Here is a 22,613-nt window from a genome sequence, read left to right as displayed (position 1 = left end):
CAGGGGATATCCCTCAGACCCACCGTGGGGTGGCAAGGGGGGTTCTAACTTACGCTTTAGCCTCAGCCTGGCTCATGCTCCCTCGTCATGACTCTTACCATGCCAACTGCAGCCTTTTGAGCCCCGAGTGATAAGTGACAGGAGGTCAATGGATCCTTTGGTAAATCAGCCAATGATTGCTTTCAGGTAGCATGGGAGGAGAGTGGGAGCACGATTCCCCAGGGAAGCTTGGTGTCCTATGACTATGGAAAATCTGTGGGTTATAGAGAAATGGAACATATTTTAGCTACACCTAGGAGCCTGAATGTACCAAAAGAAACCCTACATCTGTCATCACACACTGTAGGGGGGTGGGAGCACTTGCCATCTTTGTAGCTTTTCCTGTCCGTAGGTAAAACATTGTTGATCTGGAGGGCAGAGTCCCCATACGAGCTGATGCCCAAGTGTGTAGGACTGGGTTCTGATTCTGTGTAGTTTTTTTTGAGTCGTTTCTTTGGCTTCACCTGCTGGCGAAACGACTGGGCATGCAATATCCCTGAGAGTCTCCGAAAGCAGGATGCTGAGGCAGTCTGTGGCGGGGGCAAAGAGCACAGTAATAGTCACTGCACAAACAAGAGACTTCAATGCCCCAGGTTTTGAGGAGCACAACACGTTTTCGTTGACATCAGAAATTAGTTGTCGGTGGGGGTTGAAAACAACCTTCACGTATGCTCACTGGGAGTTAATGGGCCCTATGTGCAATGAGAAAGAACGCAATCGTGTCATTGGCAGCAATGTGGATGGAACAGGAAGGGGGTAAGCTGAGAGAAATCAGTCAGTCACAGAAACACGCCACCCACACCTGCACAGAGGGAAAGTGCGGCCGGGACCGGTGGCTGGGGACTAGGGCTGGAGGCTGGGGGATGGGAGCGTGGGGCTGGAGAGTGGTAGCTAGGGGCTGCGGTGGAGAGTGTGGGCTGGAGTGCCTGGATACAAGGACAAAGGAGGGGCGGTAGGGACAGAGAGACCCCACACTACAACTATGCCACAGGCCAGGGCTGCCTGGGTCTGGACCTCTTCCCTCCCTCGGAGCCCTCATCCCCAGGGCCCCTGGCATTTCACGAGGCCCAGATAGGGCAGCGGACTGGGGCTGGTGATGTCCTCTGGGGGCGCTGGGGGCTGCGGGGTGGGTTTGCAACAGGTGGGGCAGACAGGAGGGAAAGGCCTGGTGGCTGGCTTCGCTCGCCCAAGGGCTAAGGAGGAGGCGATGAGAACCCAGCAGGGCTGGCCGGGAAGGCACGGCCGGCCGGATGCCCCACGCTCGCTTCCACCCTCTTGCCAGTGAGCAGCCCGACTGAGGGACCGGGGCTGGCACCTGAGGGCTGGAGGGTGGGGGCTGGGTGGGTGGATGCGAGAACCCAGGAGACCGCGGGCAGGTGGCCCGGCGGCCGGGGCAACGACACCCCAGACACCGACTCCGCCACAGGCCTGGGCTCCCTGGGTCCTGGACTTCTTCCCTCCATGGAGCCCTCATCCCCAGGCCCCTGGCGTTTCAAGACGCCCAGCTAGGGCAGCGGGCTGGGGCTGGTGATGTTCCCCGGGGGCGCTGGGCACTCCGCTGTGGGATTGCACCAGGTGGAGCAGTCGGGAGGGAAAGGCCGGGTGGCTGGATGCGCTGGCCCTAAGGCTGCGGACGAGGCCCTTAGATTCCGGCTGGGCGGGCCCAGAAGGCTCGACCGGCCCGATGCCCCACACTCACTTCCACCCTCTTCCCACTGAGCAGCCCATCGTGGTGTGGTGCGGTGCGGTGTGGTGCGGGGCTGCGAGGGGCGATGCGATGCGATGCGGGATGGAAGAGGTGGCGGGCGTGGGGCCAAGCCGGCAGCATCCTGCAAGAGTCCCGGCAGTGGAGAACGACGGGGCTTGGGCCACAGCGCGTTGCCAGGGTCCTCTTGCGCCCCCTCCGCCTCCCTCCCGGGACCCGCGGCGGAGGGCAGAGGCAGGCAGGCAGGCAGGCAGGCAGGCTGGCAGGCAGGATGCCAGGTGCATGGGGAAGCGCGGCAACCGCTGGGCTTGTGTGGCATGGAGCAGGCTCTTGAGGCACCCAGCGCCAGCCACTGGCGACTATGGCCATACCAGCATGAATGTGACCGACCCCAGTCTTCTCTCAGAAGCTGAGCGGTGTAGGCCTGGTTAGAACTTGGATGGGAGAGCGCCTGGGATTACCATGTGTCATTGGCTTTTGCCTTTGGCTTCCTTCACCTCTCCTTTGGCTCCTGCCGCATCTCCCCCCTCCCTGCCTGTGTCCCTCTCTCCCCAGGGAGGGCTGCGCCTGGGGCCAGACACACCCAGCCCCTGCTCCTTAGCCCCCACCGGGGCCAAGAAAGCCTCCAGGCCTGGCCCAGCCCCGCCCCGACCCCGGGCCCACACACCCCAGGGCACTTCACAAGGGGCACGCTCCCCGCTCCCAGCACCTGGCCAAATCCCACTGCACTGGCTGGAACCCACCCACAGCCTTGCAACTTTCCTCACACACAACCCACACCTGCACCCACACGGAGGGGGGCAGCGCTGAGGGCAGGACGGGGGGCTGGCACCTGAGGGCTGGAGGGTGGGGGCTGGGTGGGTGGATAAGAGAACCCAGGAGAGTGTGGGCAGGCGGCCGGGGCAGCGAGACCCCAGACTCCGACTCCGCCATAGGTCTGGGCTCCCTGGGTCCTGGACCTCTTCCCTCCCAGGAGCCCTCAGCCCCAGGGCCCCTGGCATTTCCCGACGCCCAGCTAGGGCAGTGGGCTCGGGCTGGAGATGTTCCCCACGGGCGCTGGGCTCTCCGCTGCGGGATTGCACCAGGTGGGGCGGTCGGGATGGAAGGGCCGGGTGGCTGGATTCGCTCGCCCTAAGGCTGCCGAGGAGTCCCATAGAACCCAGCTGGGAGGGCCCGGAAGGCTCCACCGGCCTGATGTCCCACACTCCCTGCCTGTTGCCGACTCCATCACTACACTTGATTGAAGCCAAATGATGAGCCTTTCTACTCAAGAAGGCCCACCTTGGATCCAGCCGCCACTGCCTTTTGTAACTCCTCTGTACGTTGCCCAAGAGACCATTAAGGATCCATATAGGTAGGGATGACTCTATGTCCCTACTCAGCACAAAGAAGCTACAGAAGTTGAGACCTTCCACCTTCATCCATCTTCAAGGTTTCAAATTTGACATTTTTTCAGGGAGGATATGATGAGGGAGCATAAGGCAGGCTGAGGGGTAAAGCACAAGCTAGCCCCTCCTCCCACCATGGGTGGGATATGATTGTTATTCCTTGGACAGTCTTGACCACCTAAGTACAGAGAAAAGGGCCTTAAGCGCTTGTCATGGTAATGTGTGATGCTAAGGCAAATGAAAATTAAATTCCCTTACTGATTATAGCCCACTGACAATCCCTGAAACGGATAGAGTGACATCCCTCTAGGAGCTTAGCTGCTCAGTGATGGTGATGACCCTTTGCTAGGGGCAAAACACAACCTAAGCCTAACATTATCCCAACCTTGAAAACATTCCAGTCAACTTCTTTTATTTCAACTGCCCGAAGGCATATGCTGGCTGTATTCCTCCAAGCTTATGCACCCGCCCATATACATTGAATGGGTCTCATGACTTGGGTTTTATTATGTGGTAATGAAGGCCATTTCCCTAGCCACACCTAGTCCCTCAAGGCGCTGAAAACTTGCTTCCCCCTAACCCTAACCCTATCCTTGACACCCTGCCAACCTGATGGTGTGTAATAATGAGTTACCCGTCAGGACCCCGGTGCAGATTTTCTTGCATGTGGTTTCTGTCCCCATCGTTTAATAAAATCACCTTTTTTGTATGAAAGATGTCTTCAGGAGATCTTTCTTGGTCTTGGGCTCTGGATCACCCCCACCATCGCCCCCAATCTTCATCGGTTCGTCAGCAGAACTCCAACCACTGGAGGATACAGATGCCTTCACCCTGCAGAGCAGACACTTCATCCATTGGCAATATTCTTCAGGATCTGCTACGTGCTGGACCGAGCCCACTCAAGGACTGGTGCAGCAGAGCCATTCTCCAAATACCTGAGGGTTGGCCGCAAGTCAGAATCGGTTAACTAGGTGTCACTACTGGCTTCAAAGGACAGGGCAACAAAAGCCAGTGCCAGGAACTTTTCACCCCTTTCTGGAGAAACACTGCAGTAGGTTTCCCTTGGTCCTAGCCCACACATGGTTCTTACACATGGTTCTTGGTGCTGGCGCCATAGTGCATTTGCCAGGCGGAGAGGTGGGCAGGAGGCCGGCGGGTTCTTGAAGGCGGTAGGAGCCCGCAGGTGCTGTGGAGGGCGAGGGATGTGCTCTTCTGAGCATCCGGCTTCTCCCTTGCTAGAAGTCTTCTACCTACAAGGATGTCGCCCTGGGGTCCCTGTTTCTCCGAAGACCTTCCTGTTTGAGGCAGGTGAGTTCTGGTGGACCCAGCGCCGCTCGGACTCCCGCAGAGGCCACAGTGCCAGCCGTGAGAGGCCGGGTGGCTCGGGGCGCCCTGGTTCTGCTCACTTGGGGGACAGCAATTGGCCACCCTCGGGAGGAAGGCCGTCCTGTCTGTGTGGAGGCCCGCAGGCTCACGTGAGTCAGTCGTGGTGGCCGCTCTGTGGCGGCGGGGTGTGTGTGGGGGCGCCTCCCGTGGCAGTGCTGGCTTAACCGCTTGGCAGGCAGTAAGGGCCCTTCTCACTGCAGGTAGTGGCTTCTGGGAGGTTCTCCGGGTGCCTGCCTCAACCGCAGCTGTCGTGTAAGGAGTGTGCCGCCCGCCCTCGCAGAGGCTGTCGGAGACCTTCCTGCCTTGTCCGTCCCCTGACCCCGCACAGGCTGCACACGTTCTGTCCCCCGAGGCGGCTGCCACGAACAGAGGCCGCCTTAGGCCCTTGCGTCCTGTGGGCCAGGCCTTAGAGAGTCTGGTGAGCTGGCGAAACCCTATCGAAATTGGGAAGTTGACGAGAAGAAGGGGAGAGTGTCCTTTGTTCCCTGGGTCAGTGTTTCTCAGACTCGGTGGTGTCGGGACACTTGGACATCAGGGGATTATTGAGGGCCCCAGAGAGCCTTCGTGTGTGGGGGTTGTGTCTCTGGATCTCTACTGTGGTGAGGTTAAACCGAGAATTGAAGCGGGCGCCTGGGTGGCTCTCTGTGTTAAGGGTCCGACTCTGGCTCAGGTGGTGATCTCACAGTTGATAGTTTAGAGCCCCATGTGGGGCTCTGTGCTGCCAGCTGCCAGCCTGGACTTGTCTCAGACTCTCTGTGTCCCTCTCCCTCTGCCCCTCCCCTCACATGCCCTGTGTCTCTCTCTCAAAAACAAACATTAAGGAAACCAAACCAAATCCGAGCATCTCAGATGTGATGAATTCACTTAAAGACAATAAATTAGGACAGATTAATGTACTCATACCTTTCGTGCAAAAAATACGTACATTTTCAGAACAACACTGTGTAGAAGCGTGGCATTGGCATTGGCATTGGCTTAGTGCAAGATGTTTATTCTTCCAGCTGCTTCTGCATTCAGTGTCTTGTGGCCAATGATGTTTAGGAAGGCGATGTGGACTCCCCCAGAGGAACAGCTGGAGGCGACTAGGGTGTGGCGGTAGCTCCTCTGGCTTCTGGATGCCCTTTCCTGACTCCACACTCAGATGGGTGGGGCTTCCTTGCTTCTCTTGGGGGTTAGCTGCCCGCACAGAGCGGCCTAGTTGTGTGACACGCGGTGGACGTTTGGAACATCCTAGGCCACTACTTTCAGCTGATCTTCCATATTTTTCACTCAGCGAACACATTCTTGGAACCACCACCTGGATGAAGAAATGGAACCTTACCGTGCTTCCTACCTCCTACTGACTCCCACCGAACGTCCCCCAAAGGCAACCACGGTCTTGACTTTCACCGGCGATTGCTTTGGCTTGTTCTTCGCCTCATGTTGAGCCAACCCTTGAGTGCTGTGTGTGCGCAATGCACCTGCTTTCCTTGTGTGGCTGTGCTGGTCCTCCCCTGCTGTCGAAGGCCCAGTGTGTGAGCACAGCACGGTTTATTGTTTCTGCTGTGGCTGCTCCGGTTTGTGCAGAGGCTGCCTGCAGATCCACATGCATCGTATTGGGTTGCCTTGGAGGAGCAGGGCGTGAGTGGTGGCACGTGTCTGTTCCCCACGAGCAACAGCGTGCGGGAGCTCGGGGCTGGCCGATGCCTGGTATTGCCTCTTCTCGTGTGTTACCTGGTTGCTGGGGCTCAGGTGCTGGGAGGTATGGTGTAATCGTGGGACCCGCCCCTGTGTGTGTCTTGGCCACTTACATGTTTCTTTTGAGAAATAATTGCCTTTTGGAAGCCACTTTGTGATTAGGTTGTGTGTTTTGTTTTCTGTTGATTTGAATGAGTTCTTTCTATGTGTGTGGAACACATCTGTGAATGGCAGAGCTTTTCACATTCTTGTGTATGTCTGCCGTACGTTCTCTGTGTTGCCTTGTGGTAAGTTTCTTTGGTTTCTATCCAATAGTATAACCATTTGTATGTTTCTTGCCTTGGATTGGCTAGGGCCTCCAGTACTGTGTTGAAGGGAAGTGGTGAGAGTAGGTGTCCTTGTCTCCTTCCAGATACGAGAGAGAAGGGTTTCATAATTTTCTGTATACTTAATATTTTTTAAAGTTTGTTTCTTTCTTTATTGATTTAGAGAGCATGCATGGGAAGGGGAGTGCGAGGGGGGAAAGCGAGTGGATCCCAAGCAGACCCCACACTGTCAGCACAGAGTCTGATGCCAGGCTTGAACTCATGAACCGTGTGATCATGGCCTGAGCTGAAATCAAGAGTCAGACGCTTCACCGACTAGAAGCCACGCAGGTGTCCCAAAGAGTTCAGTATTTTACCAGTACATATGACACTTGCCGTGGCGTTACTCGTAGATAGTTGTGTCAAAACATGAAAATTCTCCTCTGTTTTTAGTTTGCTCTGATATTTTAACAATCATCAAAGAAAGAATAATACTAAATTTTCTGAAATGTGTTTTGTGCATCTTTGGGGACAAGTGATTTGTGTAATGTTGTGGTTTAACTTAAAACAACTTTTGCCTTCTAGATTAATCCAAACCTGATGTCTATGCATTCTCTTTGCACTGGATTCCATTTGTAAATAGTGTGCTTTACATTCTTGCATGTGTATTCAAGAAAGAGGTGGGTGTTCCCTTGCACCCTCTTGTGCCGTCCTTGCTGGGGTTTGGGTTTAAGGTCGTGCTGGCCTCCTAAAACAACGTAGGAAGAAGCACATCTTGTGCTTTCCCAGAAAAGTTTTTGTGTGTGTTCTTTTCTTTTGGGAAGAAGTGCTAGGCCAACAGCTGGTGTAAGGTTTTCCTTGTGAGAAGGGTTTTCATTGCAGATTCCTTTCTTAAGGGGAAATAGGATTTTTCTGATTTCCCATATCTTCTTGTGTCTATTTAGATAAGGCATTTTGTTTTCTAGGAGTTTGCTCTGACCTCCCAAACTTTCCAAGGAGTAAGTGTCAACTGGTTTCTAATATCCCTCCTATCTGCAGCATCTGGTGTGATAGTTGCTTTAGAACTTCTTGATATTGGTACTTTGTGCTTTGTTTCTTTTTCATAGAACCAACTTGGGCTTTTTTGATTTCTGTCATTTACTATTTGTTTCCTGCAGCACTGATTTCTGCCCTTTTGTTTTCCATCTACTTGGTGATTGTTTGCTGTCCCATCTGGTAGTTCTTGAACTAAATCCTTCATTTGATTTTTAGCCTTTGTTCCTTTCCAGTATGTGTATTGTATTTACTTGCTTATTAGTGTGTTGATTCATTTCAGAAGGAGAGCATGAGCAGGGCAGAACGTCAGAGGGAGAGAGAGAGAGAGAGAGAGAGAGACAGAGAGAGAGAGAGAGAGAGAGAAAGAGAGAGAGTCTCGAGCAGGCTCCTCACTCCGTGTGGAGCCAGGCTGGGGATCGATCTTGTGGCCGTGGGATCATACCCTGAGCCAAAATCAAGAGTTGGTCACCAAGCAACTGAGCTATCCTATGATATATGTATTCTAAAGCTATGAGTCTCCCTTTAAGCACACCTTTCCTGATCTCACAAGTTTTGATAAGCCAAATGTTTCTTATCTTTATGTGAAACTATTTCCTAACTTTCATTGTGGCATCTTTTTCTTAATTCATCACAATGTTTAGGAGCATAACACATCTTGATGTTTCGGGGGATTTTCTCATTCTCTTTGTGCAGATTTCTAGCTTAATTCCATGAAGGTATCTGTCTCAGTGTTTTGGGGTGGTTGTAACAAAATACCATAGACTGGCTGCCTAATAAGAAACAGAAACTTCTTTCCTATAGTTGAGGAGACTGGGAAGTTCTCAAGATCAAGGCATCTGCAGATTCCGAGTCAGGTGAGAGTCAGCTTCCTGGTTCATCGACAGCCTGCTTCTCCCTGTCCTCCTGTGGTGGCAGGGGTGATGGTGCTCTCTCAGCCGCCCATGACTGGTCATTACCGGAAGTCTCCCTGTCTTCATCCCATCATTTTGGGCGTGATAAATTGTTGGGGGAATTGAACTGTGAATCTAATGCAATCCGTCAATATGCCCTGCAGTATTTCAGTCCTCTGAGATGAGCTGACTTTCCTAATGGCCTGGCATATGTTCGTTTTCATGAACTGTTCCTCGGGCACGTGAAAATAATGTGTATTGGGGGAATGCAGTAGTCTCTATTTATAGGTTAGATGAAGTTTGTTAATGACAGAATTCAGATTTTAGTAACCACTTGAAACCAAGTAAGGAATAGGCGAGAATGAGTTTAATAATATAACTAACAGGCATATCCAAAATATCATTTCAGTGTATAGCCGGCGTGAGAAAAAATTATGAATGATTTTGCATTCTCTTTTATCACGTTGTCTTTAAAATGTGGTGTGCATTTTATACTTTGCACACGTCACACTTTGAGGAGCCGCGCGCGGTTCAAGTACTTGCAGTAAAGCACGTGACCCCATATTGGACAGCCCCGTCACACTGCCTTGAGTTTTCTGTTGTCGTCAGTTCTGTCAGATACTGAGAGATGTATCGTCAAGTCTCCCATCGTGCTTATGGATGTGGCTCTTTTTCCTTTTCTATGTTTGTCAATTTTTCTGTATTTCGAGATTGCGTTATTAGGTCTATGCAAGTTTAGAAGTCTTGTTCTCTTGGTAGATGGAACTTCCATCGCGAAATGTTCCTCTTTGTCTCTAGTAGAGCTTTTTGCTATAGAGGTTACTTTATTGGAGGGTCCTAGCGGCCACATCAGTTTTCTGTTCGGTAGGGTTTGCCTGGGGATCTTTTACTTCCACCTGTCTGTGATCTTACGTTTTAAGGTGTACCTTTGTGACCAGCGTAGGCTTAGTTTCCTTCTAACGCATTTGAGAGTCAACCTTTTGCTTGCAGTATTTGTGCACATGTAATGACTGATATGTTAGTTTACACGTACCGTATTATTAGTTTCTTCTTTGTCCCAGCTGTTCTGTGTTCTTTTGGTCTCTAGCCTTCCTTTAGAAGTAGGAGGGAGTTTTTATCTGTACACTGAGTTGTTAGGTAATTGGAATATATCTATTTCTAGAGGCAAGTGCATTTTAAACTGACCCCTGCCTGATTCAGGACTTGTACTGCTTCCCTGACACTGCTCTCTCCTTTTATCTTTTCTTTGTTTTAAGATTTATTTGTTTTTTGAGGGAGACATAATATAATCGGGTGAGGGGCAGAGCTGAAAGGGAGACCCAGAATCTGAAGCAGGCTCCAGGCTCTGAGTCATCAGCACACAGTCTGATGCGGGTCTCCTTCTCACAAACCGTGAGATCTTGACCTGAGTCAAAGTCGGACACTCAACTGACTGAGTTACCCAGGCGCCCCTGCTCTTTTCTTTGACACTTGAACCACAGTGAACTCCTCTTCACCTTTCGTTGGCTAATATTTTTACGTTTTAGATGGATTTTCCCCTTGTTGTCATTCTTTCGTGCACTTAATACTTGTTAAGGTTTGTTCTCATAGTTACCCTTTCTGTTGTCACGTTGTTCTGCAAGCCTTGTTTTTTTATATTTCTTTCAGAGACTACATTTCTTTTCTGCAACAAGCTGCTTTAATATTGATTTTAGTTTGTGTCTGTAGTTGATGTGTAGTCATGGTTTGTGTGTGTGAGTGTGTGTGTGTGTGTGTTGTTTTTGTTTGTTGTTCAGTTTTTATTTTTGTTTTTGCTTCTGTTTTGCCTGAAAAACATCTTTACTTTGCCTTCACTGTGAAGAATGTTTCTGTTAGGTAAAGACTTCCAGGTTGGTGGCTATTTTAGTTCACCTTTCATACATGCCAATCCATCATCTGGCTTCATTTGCTTTTCTTGAAGAGTCAGCTGGTAGTGTTGTTGTTGTTGTCCCATGGAAGGCGGTCTCTTTGTCCTCTCATGACTGTTAACATCTTTTTGCCTGAGGTGTTCCTTGTGGAGTCACTCTCATGGTTCTTTTATCAGTTTTGATTCTTGTCTTTGTAGTGAAGTGGTACTACCCATTCTGTGTTTCCTCTACTTTGTGGGTTCCTATTGGACCTTTGTACCATATCTTCTGTGTCTTTTGGGCTTGTGTATTTTCTTGACGTTTCCTCTGTGTATGGTCTAGATATATTTTTACCTACCCATCTTTCAGTTCACTGAGGCTATTCACCTGTGTCTAGTCTGATGTGAAGCCCACGGACTGAGTTCTTAATGCCATTGACAAGATTTTTTAGTCTTTTAATTATGTTGGAGAGCTAGACAGTGGGAGTAAGGGAAGAATAGAGAGAGAGGGAGACATAGATGCCAAAGCAGGCTATAGGCTCTGCACTGTCAATACGGAGCCCAACGCGGGGCTCAAACTCCCGAATCACGAGATCATGACCCGAGCTAAAGTCAGATGCTGAGCCACTGAGCCACTCAGGCACCTGGAGCCACTCAGGCACCTGGAGTGAGTCACTGAGCCACTCAGGCACCTGGAGATCTTAATTTTAGCTCTGATAATTTGCAGTTTGAGAATCTGTTTTGAGTCTCTGAAAATTTCCCATTTGTCAAGAATGGTTTTTGGACAGTTGACTTTTGCATCCAATCACTCCAGTCTATGTGTCTCCTCTTGGTCTGTTTCTCTTCTTTCTTCTTTGGGTCGATATGATGTAAAACTTTTTTTTTTTTTTATGTTTATCTATTTATTTTGAGGGAGAAAGAAAGTGAGAGCAGCGGTGGGGGTAGAGGACGGGGGAGAGAGAGACACTGTTGAGGAGAGGCTCTTTTCTGTCAGTAGAGAGCCCAACACAGGGCTCAAACTCACAAACGTGAGCCGAACCCAAGTGTTGGTCACTTAAACGAGTAGGCTGAGCTATCCAGGTGCCTCTCTTTTTTTGTTTTCTTGTTTGTTTCTTTCCTTTTCTTATTAAAAGAATTTTTTTTGTTAATATAATTTACTTTTGAGAGAGGGAGAGAGAGGTAGAGACAAAACTTGAGCAGGGGAGGGGGAGACAAAGTGGGAGACACATAATCCAAAGCAGGCTCCAGGCTCTTCACTGTCACCACAGAGCCCGACGTGGGACTCAAACCATAAAGCGTCAGATCATGACATGAACCAAAGTGGGATGCTTCCCCAACTGAGCCACCCAGGCCTTCCTTTCATTTCCTTGCCTTGCTTTGCCTTGCCTTGCCTTTCCTTTCCTTTCCTTTCCTTTCCTTTCCTTTCCTTTCCTTTCCTTTCGTTTCCCTTCATTTCGTTTCCTTTTCATTCTTTTCTTTTCTTTTCTTTTCTTTTCTTTTCTTTTCTTTTCTGTCTTTTTTTTTGTCTTGTCTTATCTTGTCTTTTCATTTCTTCTTTGTTTTTATTTTTGTGCTGGACTGTATGGAGAAGCATAGAGGCTCTTCGTGTGCTTATATTCCTTCAGCATTTCATCCCACACACCCCGAGTGCGGCGGTTATTGGGCCCACTCAGGGGTGAGTGAGTTGAGACTGGGGCTCAGTCTTTGTAAGGTGCAGTGTGAGCTGGGCTAACGCTGTCCCCCACCCCCGTGTAGACCTCCAGGATCTCCATTTGGAGGCTGGAGTATTTCTGAGGACCCGTCCTTGATGCTAGGTCCCAAAGCCCAGTTATTTTCTCCACAGCACAATGAGATGATGGAAGAGTCAGCTTCTCAGGCGTGCTTGCCGAGTGCCGGGCTCCTTTTCTGTGCCTCCCTGTGCTGTCCAGAGCTCGGTTAGCTGCGACTTTCTGCTTGCCTTTCTGTTAGGTTTCCTTTGCAGCTCGTTGGTATATTGCCTGCAATCCCTGAGGAAATTCAGAATCCTCACATGTCTTGAGGGAGAGAGAGGACTCTGAACATTAGAGTTGGCTCAGCGGGCTTCCCTTTTGTTGGGGTCTCAGTCCTTCCAGTTGTGACTGCCTCAGGGTCTCCTTGATGCCTTCAAACATGCTTCAAATTGAATTCATCTTTCCTAGTTCATGATGTGTTGATTAACAGGCTACTCACATGTATAAGAGTAAGCCAGGGAAGACTGAGAAGTCATAGTAAACATTTTGGTCATCAGCATTTGTTACAGGAGAAAACGAAACCCAGTAGTCCTTGCCTAGTACCCGTCGTTCTTCTAAAATGACCATCCAGTTTGCGCACGCTCAGCCAGCGTCCATGGAGTGGTGATGGTGTCAGCCTCCCAGCTCCCTATCCCCCACTGCCATGGCCGCCCTCCTCCCCCGTCAGGTGCCTGCCCAGGGCAGGCTTTGTGGTGACGGGCTGGCTATGACAGGGCAACTAGACGAAGTGGATTGCTTAAGTGACACTTATCTGGGAGTGTTTGATCAGTGTTGTTTGTTTTCTACTTTTCGTAATGTTTATTGACTATTTAGAGAGACAGAGAGTGTGGCCAGGGGAGGGGCAGACAGAGGGAGACCCGGAATCTGAAGTAGGCTGGGGGTGGGGTTTGCCTCAAGTGTACAGGGTAGCCCCCACAAAAAGGGCTTCTGTGTTGGTGCACCCGAGTCATCTGCAGAGACACAACCACCCACGCTTGTTGAGCCCTTTTGTGACTCTGCACCATTGTGGTCACCAGGCTCTGGCTGCTGTGCTCCTCGGAGACGGTGGTGGAGGCCCATCTGAGAAGAGTGTATCTGGACGAGTGAAGGGGTTAGGAGGAAATGTTGCTTACTTGCGCACTGTGGTTCCAGAACGGCCTTTTCCGGAGAGGTGGCTCGGGAGCTGAGGCTGACCGAGCACTCTCCCAGCAGTCTGACTCCGAGGCCGAAGGCCGGGGTCAAGGAGGAGCTTGGCTTTGTTGTGAGCGATGGAAGCGGAAGCGGAGCCAGGTGAGGCACCAGGCAGCTGGTGTTGGGACAGAACCTACCCCGTGAGGAGTTGGGTTTTCAGATAAGGGCCTGGGGTCATTGTGTCCTCAGGGGGAAGGACTGGCATCATGTTGTTGAATATTTTATGTTTATTTTTTTTTTCAATATATGAAATTTATTGTCAAATTGGTTTCCATACAACACCCAGTGCTCATCCCAAAAGGTGCCCTCCTCAATACCCATCACCCACCCTCCCCTCCCTCCCACCCCCCATCAACCCCGTTTGTTCTCAGTTTTGAAGAGTCTCTTATGCTTTTGCTCTCTCCCACTCTAACCTCCTTTTTTTTTTTTCTTCCTCTCCCCTAGAGGTTTCTGTTAAGTTTCTCAGGATCCACCTAAGAGTGAAACCATATGGTATCTGTCTTCTCTGTATGGCTTATTTCACTTAGCATCACACTCTCCAGTTCCATCCATGTTGTTACAAAGGGCCATATTTCATTCTTTCTCATTGCCACGTAGTACTCCATTGTGGATATAAACCACAATTTCTTTATCCATTCATCAGTTGAGGGACATTTACGCTCTTTCCATCATTTGGCTATTGTTGAGAGTGCTGCTATAAATATTGGGGTACAAGTGCCCCTATGCGTCAGTACTCCTGTATCCCTTGGGCAAATTCCTAGCAGTGCTATTGCTGGGTGATAGGGTAGGTGTATTTTTAATATTTTGAGGAACCTCCACACTGTTTTCCAGAGTGGCTGTACCAATTTGCATTCCCACCAACAGTGCAAGAGAGTTCCCGTTTCTGCACATCCTCTCCAGCATCTATAGTCTCTTGATTTGTTCATTTGGGCCACTCTGACTGGCGTGAGGTGATATCTGAGTGTGGTTTTGATTTGTATTTCCCTGATGGGGAGCGACGTTGAGCATCTTTACATGTGCCTGTTGGCCATCCGGATGTCTTCTTTAGAGAAGTGTCTATTCATGTTTTCTGCCCATTTCTTCACTGGGTGATTTGTTTTTTGGGTGTGGCGTTTGGTGAGCGCTTTATAGATTTTGGATACTAGCCCTTTGTCAGATATGTCATTGGGAAATATCTTTTCCCATTCCGTTGGTTGCCTTTTAGTTTTGTTGGTTGTTTCCTTTGCTGTGCAGAAGCTTTTTATCTTCATAAGGTCCCAGTAATTCATTTTTGCTTTGAATTCCCTTGCCTTTGGGGATGTGTCGAGTAAGAGATAGCTACGGCTGAGGTCAGAGAGGTCTTTTCCTGCTTTCTCCTCTAGGGTTTGGATGGTTTCCTGTCTCACATTCAGGTCCTTTATCCATTTTGAATTTATTTTTGTGAATGGTGTGAGAAAGTGGTCTAGTTTCAACCTTCTGCATGTTGCTGTCCAGTTCTCCCAGCACCATTTGTTAAAGAGACTGTCTTTTTTCCATTGGATGTTCTTCCTGCTTTGTCAAAGATGAGTTGGCCATACGTTTGTGGGTCTAGTTCTGGGGTTTCTATTCTATTCCATGGGTCTATGTGTCTGTTTTTGTGCGCACACCATGCTGTCTTCATGATGACAGCTTTGTAGTCGAGGCTAAAGTCTGGGATTGTGATGCCTCCTGCTTTGGTCTTCTTCTTCAAAATTACTTTGGCCATTCGGGGCCTTTTGTGGTTCCATATGAATTTTAGGATTGCTTGTTCTAGTTTCGAGAAGAATGCTGGTGCAATTTTGATTGGGATTGCATTGAATGTGTAGATAGCTTTGGGTAGTATTGACATTTTGACAATATTAATTCTTCCAATCCATGAGCACGGAATGTCTTTCCATTTCTTCATATCTTCTTCAATTACCTTCATAAGCTTTCTATAGTTTTCAGCATACAGATCTTTTCCATCTTTGGTTAGAGTTATTCCTAGGTATTTTATGCTTCTTGGTGCAATTGTGAATGGGATCAGTTTCTTTATTTGTCTTTCTGTTGCTTCATTGTTAGTGTATAAGAATGCAACGGATTTCTGTACATTGATTTTGTATCCTGCCACTTTGCTGAATTCATGTATCAGTCCTAGCAGACTTTTGGGGGAGTCTATCAGATTTTCCAGGTATAGTGTCATGTCATCTGCAAAAAGTGAAAGCTTGACTTCATCTTTGCCAATGGGGATGCCTTTGATTTCCTTTTGTTGTCTGATGGCTGATGCTAGAACTTCCAACACTAGGTTAAACAACAGCGGTGAGAGTGGGCATCCCCGTCGCGTTCCTGATCTCAGGGAAAAAGCTCTCAGGTTTTCCCCATTGAGGATGATGTTAGCGGTGGGCTTTTCATAAATGGCTTTTATGATCTTTAAATATGTTCCTTCTATCCCGACTTTCTCAAGGGTTTTTATTAAGAAAGGGTGCTGAATTTTGTCAAAGGCCTTTTCTGCATCGATTGACAGGCTCAGATGGTTCTTATCTTTTCTTTTCTTACTGTGATGTATCACGGTGATTGATTTGTGAATGTTGAACCAGCCCTGCATCCCAGGAATGAATCCCACTTGATCGTGGTGGGTAATTCTTTTTATATGCTGTTGAATTCGATTTGCTAGTATCTTATTGAGAATTTTTGCATCCATATTCATCAGGGATATTGGCCTGTAGTTCTCCTTTTTTACTGGGTCTCTGCCTGGTTTAGGAATGAAAGTAATACTGGCTTCATAGAATGAGTCTGGAAGTTTTCCTTCCCTTTCTATTTCTTGGAATAGCTTGAGAAGGATAGGTATTATCTCTGCTTTACACGTCTGGTGGAACTCCCCTGGGAAGCCATCTGGTCCTGGACTCTTATTTGTTGGGAGATTTTTGATAACCGATTCAATTTCTTCGCTGGTGATGGGTCTGTTCAAGCTTTCTATTTCCTCCTGATTGAGTTTTGGAAGAGTGTGCGTGTTTAGGAATTTGTCCATTTCTTCCAGGTTGTCCAATTTGTTGGCATATAATTTTTCATAGTATTCCCTGAGAATTGTTTGTATCCTGAGGGATTGGTTGTAATAATTCCGTTTTCATTCATGATTTTATCTATTTGGGTCATCTCCCTTTTCTTTTTGAGAAGCCTGGCTAGAGGCTTGTCAATTTTGTTTATCTTTTCAAAAAACCAACTCTTGGTTTCGTTGATGTGCTCTACGGGTTTTTTTTAGATTCTATATTGTTTATTTCTGCTCTGATCTTTCTTATGTCTCCTCTTCTGCTGCGTTTAGGCTGCCTTTGCTGTTCTGCTTCTATTTCCTTTAGGTGTGCTGTTAGATTTTGTATTTGGGATTTTTCTTGTTTCTGGAGATAGGCCTGGATTGCAATGTATTTTCCTCTCAGGACTGCCTTCGCTGCATTGTTGCATTTTCATTTTCGTTTGTTTCCATGTATTTTTAAATTTCTTCTCTAATTGCCTGGTTGACCCACTCATTCTTTAGTAGGGTGTTCTTTAACCTCCATGCTTTGGGAGGTTTTCCAGGCTTTTTCCTGTGGTTGATTTCAAGCTTCATATAGCCTTGTGGTCTGAAAGTATGCATGGTATAATTTCAATTCTTGTATACTTACGAAGGGCTGTTTTGTGACCAGGATATGACCTATCTTGGAGAAGGTTCCATGTGCACTCGAGAAGAAAGTATATTCTGTTGCTTTGGGATGCAGAGTTGTAAATATATGTGTCCAGTCCATCTGATCCAATGTATCATTCAGGGCCCTTGTTTCTTTATTGACCGTGTGTCTAGATGATCTATCCATTTCTGTAAGTGGAGTGTTAAAGTCCCCTGCAATGACCACATTCTTATCAATAAGGTTGCTCATGTTTATGAGGAATGGTTTTATATATTTGGGGGCTCCTGTATTCGGCGCATAGACATTTATAATTGTTAGGTCTTCCTGACGGATAGGCCCTGTAATTATGATAAAATGCCCTTCTTCATCTCTTGTTACAGCCTTTGCTTGAAAGTCTAGTTTGTCTGATAGAAGTATGGCTACTCCAGCTTTCTTTTGGCTTCCAGTAGCATGATAAATAGTTCTCCATCCCCTCACTCTCAATCTAAAGGTGTCCTCAGGGCTAAATTGAGTCTCTTGTAGACAGCAAATAGATGGGTCTTATTTTTTTATCCATTCTGATACCCTATGTCTTTTGGTTTGCGCATTTGGTCCATTTACATTGAGTGTTATTACAGAAAGATACGGGTTTAGAGTCATTGTGATGTCTGTATGTGTACGGCGTAGCCCCCACAAAAAGGGCTTCTGTGTTGGTGCACCCGAATCATCTACAGAGACACAACCACCCACCCTTGTTGAGCCCTTTTGTGACTCTGCACCATTGTGGTCGCCAGGCTCTGGCTGCTGTGCTCCTCGGAGACAGTGGTGGAGGCACATCCGAGAAGAGCGTATGTGGACGAGTGGAGGGGTCAGGAGGAAATGTCGCTTACTTGCGCACTGTGGTTCCGGAACGGCCTTTTCCGGAGAGGTGGCTCGGGAGCTGAGGCTGACCGAGCACTCTCCCAGCAGTCTGACTCCGAGGCCAAAGGCCGGGGTCAAGGAGGAGCTTGGCTTTGTTGTGAGCGATGGAAGCGGAAGCGGAGCCGGGTGAGGCACCAGGGAGCTGGTGTTGGGACAGAACCTACCCCGTGAGGAGTTGGGTTTTCAGATAAGGGCCTGGGGTCATTGTGTCCTCAGGGGGAAGGACTGGCATGATGTTGTTGAAGTTTTCGAAAGCTGGTGCTGGTAATGTGTGGATAGTGGGTTGGGGAGGAGACAAGATTGGATGCAGTGTAGACGTCATTGGGTAGAGTGGCTCCTTCTAATGTGTGGGTTGAGTTCTAAGACTCGTTCTTTAGGCAACAGGTACAAGCCCCTCACACCACCCATCACATAAAGCACAGGACAGTGTGCGTCTTTATATCCTATACCGAACTACGTAATGTTTAAAAGCAGCGTGTGTAATATTTACGTGTGCGGTTACAAGGCATACACTAAAGTATTCACCTTTTCTGGAGTGCCTGGCAGGCACTGTACTAGGTGCTGAACACTATGTGCTGCAGTTACCTCACCCAGAGACCTAGGCGGTTTTACGGAGAGCAATAGAAGGGCATGGGAGTGTGTGGTTCGGTGGAATAGGAGGAACATGTGCACAGGGTGGCTGCAGGATGGCCGTTTTGTCCCATGGGTCGGCGTGGGACAGACTCGGGGAGGCGGTTTTCCTTGGGAGGTTCGGCTGCCCTGTGTTCTCCTTCATGCACCCCACTCTGTCTCCCGGACACCTTTCCAAGCACCTCGTTAGTGAAGCTCCATCTGGGCGGACTGTGGGCTCTTTGAGTTCCACACCGGCCACCACCCTCCTCCCCACACCTGTGCCTCCTCCTGGGAACAGAGCAGCTTGCTCCCTGGTCCGGTGGTCAGAAGCCAGGGAGATGGCTTTGCCTCTTTCCTGCTCTTCCCTCTCCCTGCTGGTCCGTGGGTCCTGTGGCGTGGACCTTGCCTGTCTCAGAGGCCATCTGTGAGGTCTCTGGAGATCTGTACCCTGTCTTCACTTGGGTGGACTCAGGGAGGGGCTGAGTCCTGCAGTCTTCCCTGCTCCGGCCCCACTCACCTCGCAGCAGCTTGGCTGTGGGGCGGAGGGCGCCTCCTGCTGTGCAGAGATGCTGGCGTCCTGCCCCGTCCATGTACAATACACCTCGCTCTCTGAGAAGATGGCCTTTCTTTCTGAATCTGTGTCCTGTCTGCTGGCCCTCAGTGCTGGGTGTTGCTGAGCAACTTGGTCACTAACTCCTTTGGGGAAACACGTATGCCTTGTGTACAAGGACCGTCTAAACTGCTCCTTTTCTGCTCCTAGGTTGCTCAGTCAGTTAAGCGGCTGACTTTGGCCCCGTCATGAACTCTTTCTTGGCGAGCTAACCCCCGAGACGGGCTCTGAGCTGACAGCCCAGAGCCTGGAGTCTCCTTTCAATTCCTTGTCTCCCTCTCACTCTGCCCCTCCCCTGCTGCTCTCCGTCTCTAAGAAATAAAGAATGACATTAAAAAAAAAAAAAAAAAAAAAAGAATGACATTAAAAAATTAAAACAGAAAATCTATTTCTATTTTACTCTCTTCTGTTGTTCACAAAGGTCATGCTTGCTTCGTTCTTCCCCAAGGATGAGTACAGCTGACCGTAGAACAACTTGGTGTTCGGGGTTCCACCCTGCCCACAATTGAAAATCCATGTATAACTTTTGCGTCCCCAGAACACTTAACTGTTCAAACTCTCCTGTTGTCCAGAAACCTTACTAGAAACACAAACAGTGCATTAGCACTTGGATCTTGTGTGTGTTATATGCTATATTCTTCGAGTCAAGTAAGCTAGAGAAACAGTTTTACGTCACAGGGAAATAGATGCACAGCTCTGCGCTGTATTGATCCCTAAGTTTATTCTCCGTTTGTTACTAGAATGAATTGTCTATCAGAACCCACATCATTCCTGACTTAGGTGACACACTACGCTGTTGTTACGTGTATCATTAGCACTGTGCATCAGAAATGGGAGGAACCAGGGGCGCCTGGGTGGCGCAGTCGGTTAAGCGTCCAACTTCAGCCAGGTCACGATCTCGCGGTCCGTGAGTTCGAGCTCCGCGTCAGGCTCGGGGCTGATGGCTCGGAGCCTGGAGCCTGTTTCCGATTCTGTGTCTCCCTCTCTCTCTGCCCCTCCCCCGTTCATGCTCTGTTTCTCTCTGTCCCAAAAATAAATAAAAAACGTTGAAAAAAAAAAAAAAAAGAAATGGGAGGAACTGGAAAGATTCCTGTGTATTTACGGATGTCACATTTCATGCATTACCAATGAAGGGTGAATGCTTCATGATGGCCTGGTGTAATCAGTACGATTGCTTCGTCATGGCCTAGGAGATACACGGGTGAATGAATGGTTACAAAGCTTTTCTAGCCTGCAGGTTTACAGCCATATTCCTCATACAGTCTGGACACATTCTTACATTACAAAAACGGCCTGTGATAGTAGGCTGGGAGGCATTTTCTCTGGGCGGGGACAGAGAGAGGCCTGCCAGAAGGTAATGTCATTTTTTGAAAGCCAGGTTATGGAACAACACGTTATTCGTTGTATGTCAGATCTTACTGCCCTTATGCCCGTGTGAGGATAGGCCGTCCAAGTGCACACAATTCTCCCACACGACGTTCCTCCTGATGACCGCTTAGGTGGTGGTGACACACATGCGCCCCGGGCGGCCTGGCTGCACGCTCCCTCGATTTTCACGCAGAGACCTGTGCATGGCAGGCGAAGTGGTTCACTGAGCACCTTGGTGAGGATTTGCTGTCTGGAAAGTGGGGGTGGGTCCTCACAAATGTGCTGATATGCAGACCTGCATGGGGTCGGGGGGACCCGCTAGTTGGGGCAGTCTTGGGCCTTGGGGCCTGGCGGTATGGGGGTGGAGGTGGGCACTGTCTGTGCAGCTTTCCAGAAGGGCCTTTCTGTTCCTGGCCAATGTTTCCATAGACGGCTGGCTGGCTTTAGTCCCAGCGCCCTTGTCATGGAAGGGTCCATGTGGGAAAGGAGCCGAGACGCTGGCGGATCAGTCCTGGTGGCAGCGTGCTTTCCAGCGATGCCACTTCCATGCCGCCTTCCTCGCCATCCGTCTGCTTCACCAGATCTCCTCTCTGTGCTGTCTTCTTCTGTGACCTCCTCTGGGCTTTTCTCTGTGCTCTTGACCTTCTGTAGGATACGCATTTTGAATCCCTGCATCCCCCAACTCTTTTTCTTTTTCTTTTGTTTCTTTTTGCCATATGCAGAGTCTCATTCATGAGTTTCCTGATTGGCTGTGTCATAGGTCCTGGAAATCACGCACGTCGTATGGACAGTCATCTCTAGCAGGGATTTCTTGATTGTGTTGGGCTTGATGGTTTTCCCAGAGTTTTTTGTAACGTCCCTTGGCATCTTCCTGACTTTCATAATGTTCCCTCTGTGGCGGTTCTCTTTGGTAGCATTGACTGTCCTTCTTTATTTTTTTCAACTTTTTTTTTTTTTTTTTTGGGACAGAGAGAGACAGAGCATGAACAGGGGAGGGGCAGAGAGAGAGGGAGACACAGTATCGGAAACAGGCTCCAGGCTCCGAGCCATCAGCCCACAGCCTGACGCGGGGCTCGAACTCACGGACCGCGAGATCGTGACCTGGCTGAAGTCGGACGCTTAACCGACTGCGCCACCCAGGCGCCCCTCATTGACTATCCTTCTTGTAAAGTGCCTGTGTCATGAGCCTCACAGATCCTCGTGGCCCCTGGTCCACAGGCAGACTTAGACCTGCTGTGTTCCGGAGCGAGTGAGCCGCCAAGACACGTTTGGTGGTGACCCGTGGGGTTCTGGGTGGCCAGGACATTGTCCAATGTCAGAAGAACTTTAGAGGACAGTCCCTTGCTTTCAGCGTACTTCCTGAGTTGAGGGACAGAGCCGGGATGGAACTGGTCCAGGGCAAGGGCTCTGGTTGTGCAGCCAGACCACTGGCCACTGGCACTTGTTGCCTTCAGGACCCTGGGGTGAGCTTCCTACACAGGGCCAGCCGCCCTGATCACACCCTCGCCTGTATCCGCTCAGTCGGTAGCTGCTTCACCCCTTCCTACCCAACATCTTGGTGCTCACTTGTCTTTCTCGTGAATAAATGTCGTTTGTGGCATTTTCCCCCCGACAGGGCACCTCCTTCTGCATGAAAACCTGTGCAGACAGCCATGGTCCTCTCACCTGATTTTCTTGGGTTTTCCCTTTTTGTCTTGGAGTGGTTGACATGCGGTGGATGGTGGTTCCTTCTTCTCTGCAATCTTCTCTGGGGCGTCTGGGAAACCGTGTGCTTCCTCTTCGTGGTAGAAGCTGCTTCTCCTATCGTCATGACCATTTGAAAAGCCAAACCCCTTTCTAAAATCACCAAGCTATCCTGTGCTTGCATTGAAATGTGCCAGTTTTCGATCCTTCCCTTCCTTCTGCCTTACGTCGTGATGTCAGGTCTTCACTTGTCTTGCAGTTTGAGTTGAGTCTGCAGGTGTGCCCGTCTCACAGCAGTCCTACATCCACAGAGATGCCACATCTTCCACACGAGACACAAAGATGTCTCACAAAGAGCACCAGGTTTTTGCATGTGCTGCGGTAGCCGCAGCGAGAGCTTCGAGAATTTCCCTTTCCTTGTGCCTCCATGGTCCTCACGCAGGCCGGCTGGCAGCTGCAGCTGTGGACCTCAGTACATGTCAGGCCATTCAGCCTTTTCTTGTCATACCGTGAGTCTTCTCTGCATCGCGGGAGCACGTCCAGCATCCCTGGGGACACTTCAAACGGGTCCCAGGCTGTA

The 22,613-nt window shown here is 49.3% G+C and overlaps 1 protein-coding gene across 1 annotated transcript in view; it reads left to right on the top strand.

Moving 5' to 3' along the window:
- LOC131492397 (liprin-alpha-1-like) overlaps positions 1 to 22,613 on the top strand; it is a 56,558-nt gene that overhangs the window by 18,923 nt on the left and 15,022 nt on the right. Inside the window, 4 exon segments of the mRNA XM_058696025.1 lie at positions 13,075 to 13,148; positions 13,190 to 13,327; positions 17,634 to 17,886; positions 22,419 to 22,542. Coding sequence (XP_058552008.1) covers positions 13,075 to 13,148; positions 13,190 to 13,327; positions 17,634 to 17,886; positions 22,419 to 22,542 — 589 coding nt within the window.

Source organism: Neofelis nebulosa, chromosome 13 (assembly GCF_028018385.1).
Source record: "Neofelis nebulosa isolate mNeoNeb1 chromosome 13, mNeoNeb1.pri, whole genome shotgun sequence".
Lineage (NCBI taxonomy): Eukaryota > Metazoa > Chordata > Mammalia > Carnivora > Felidae > Neofelis > Neofelis nebulosa.
This window is presented reverse-complemented; position numbering and strand designations above follow the sequence as displayed.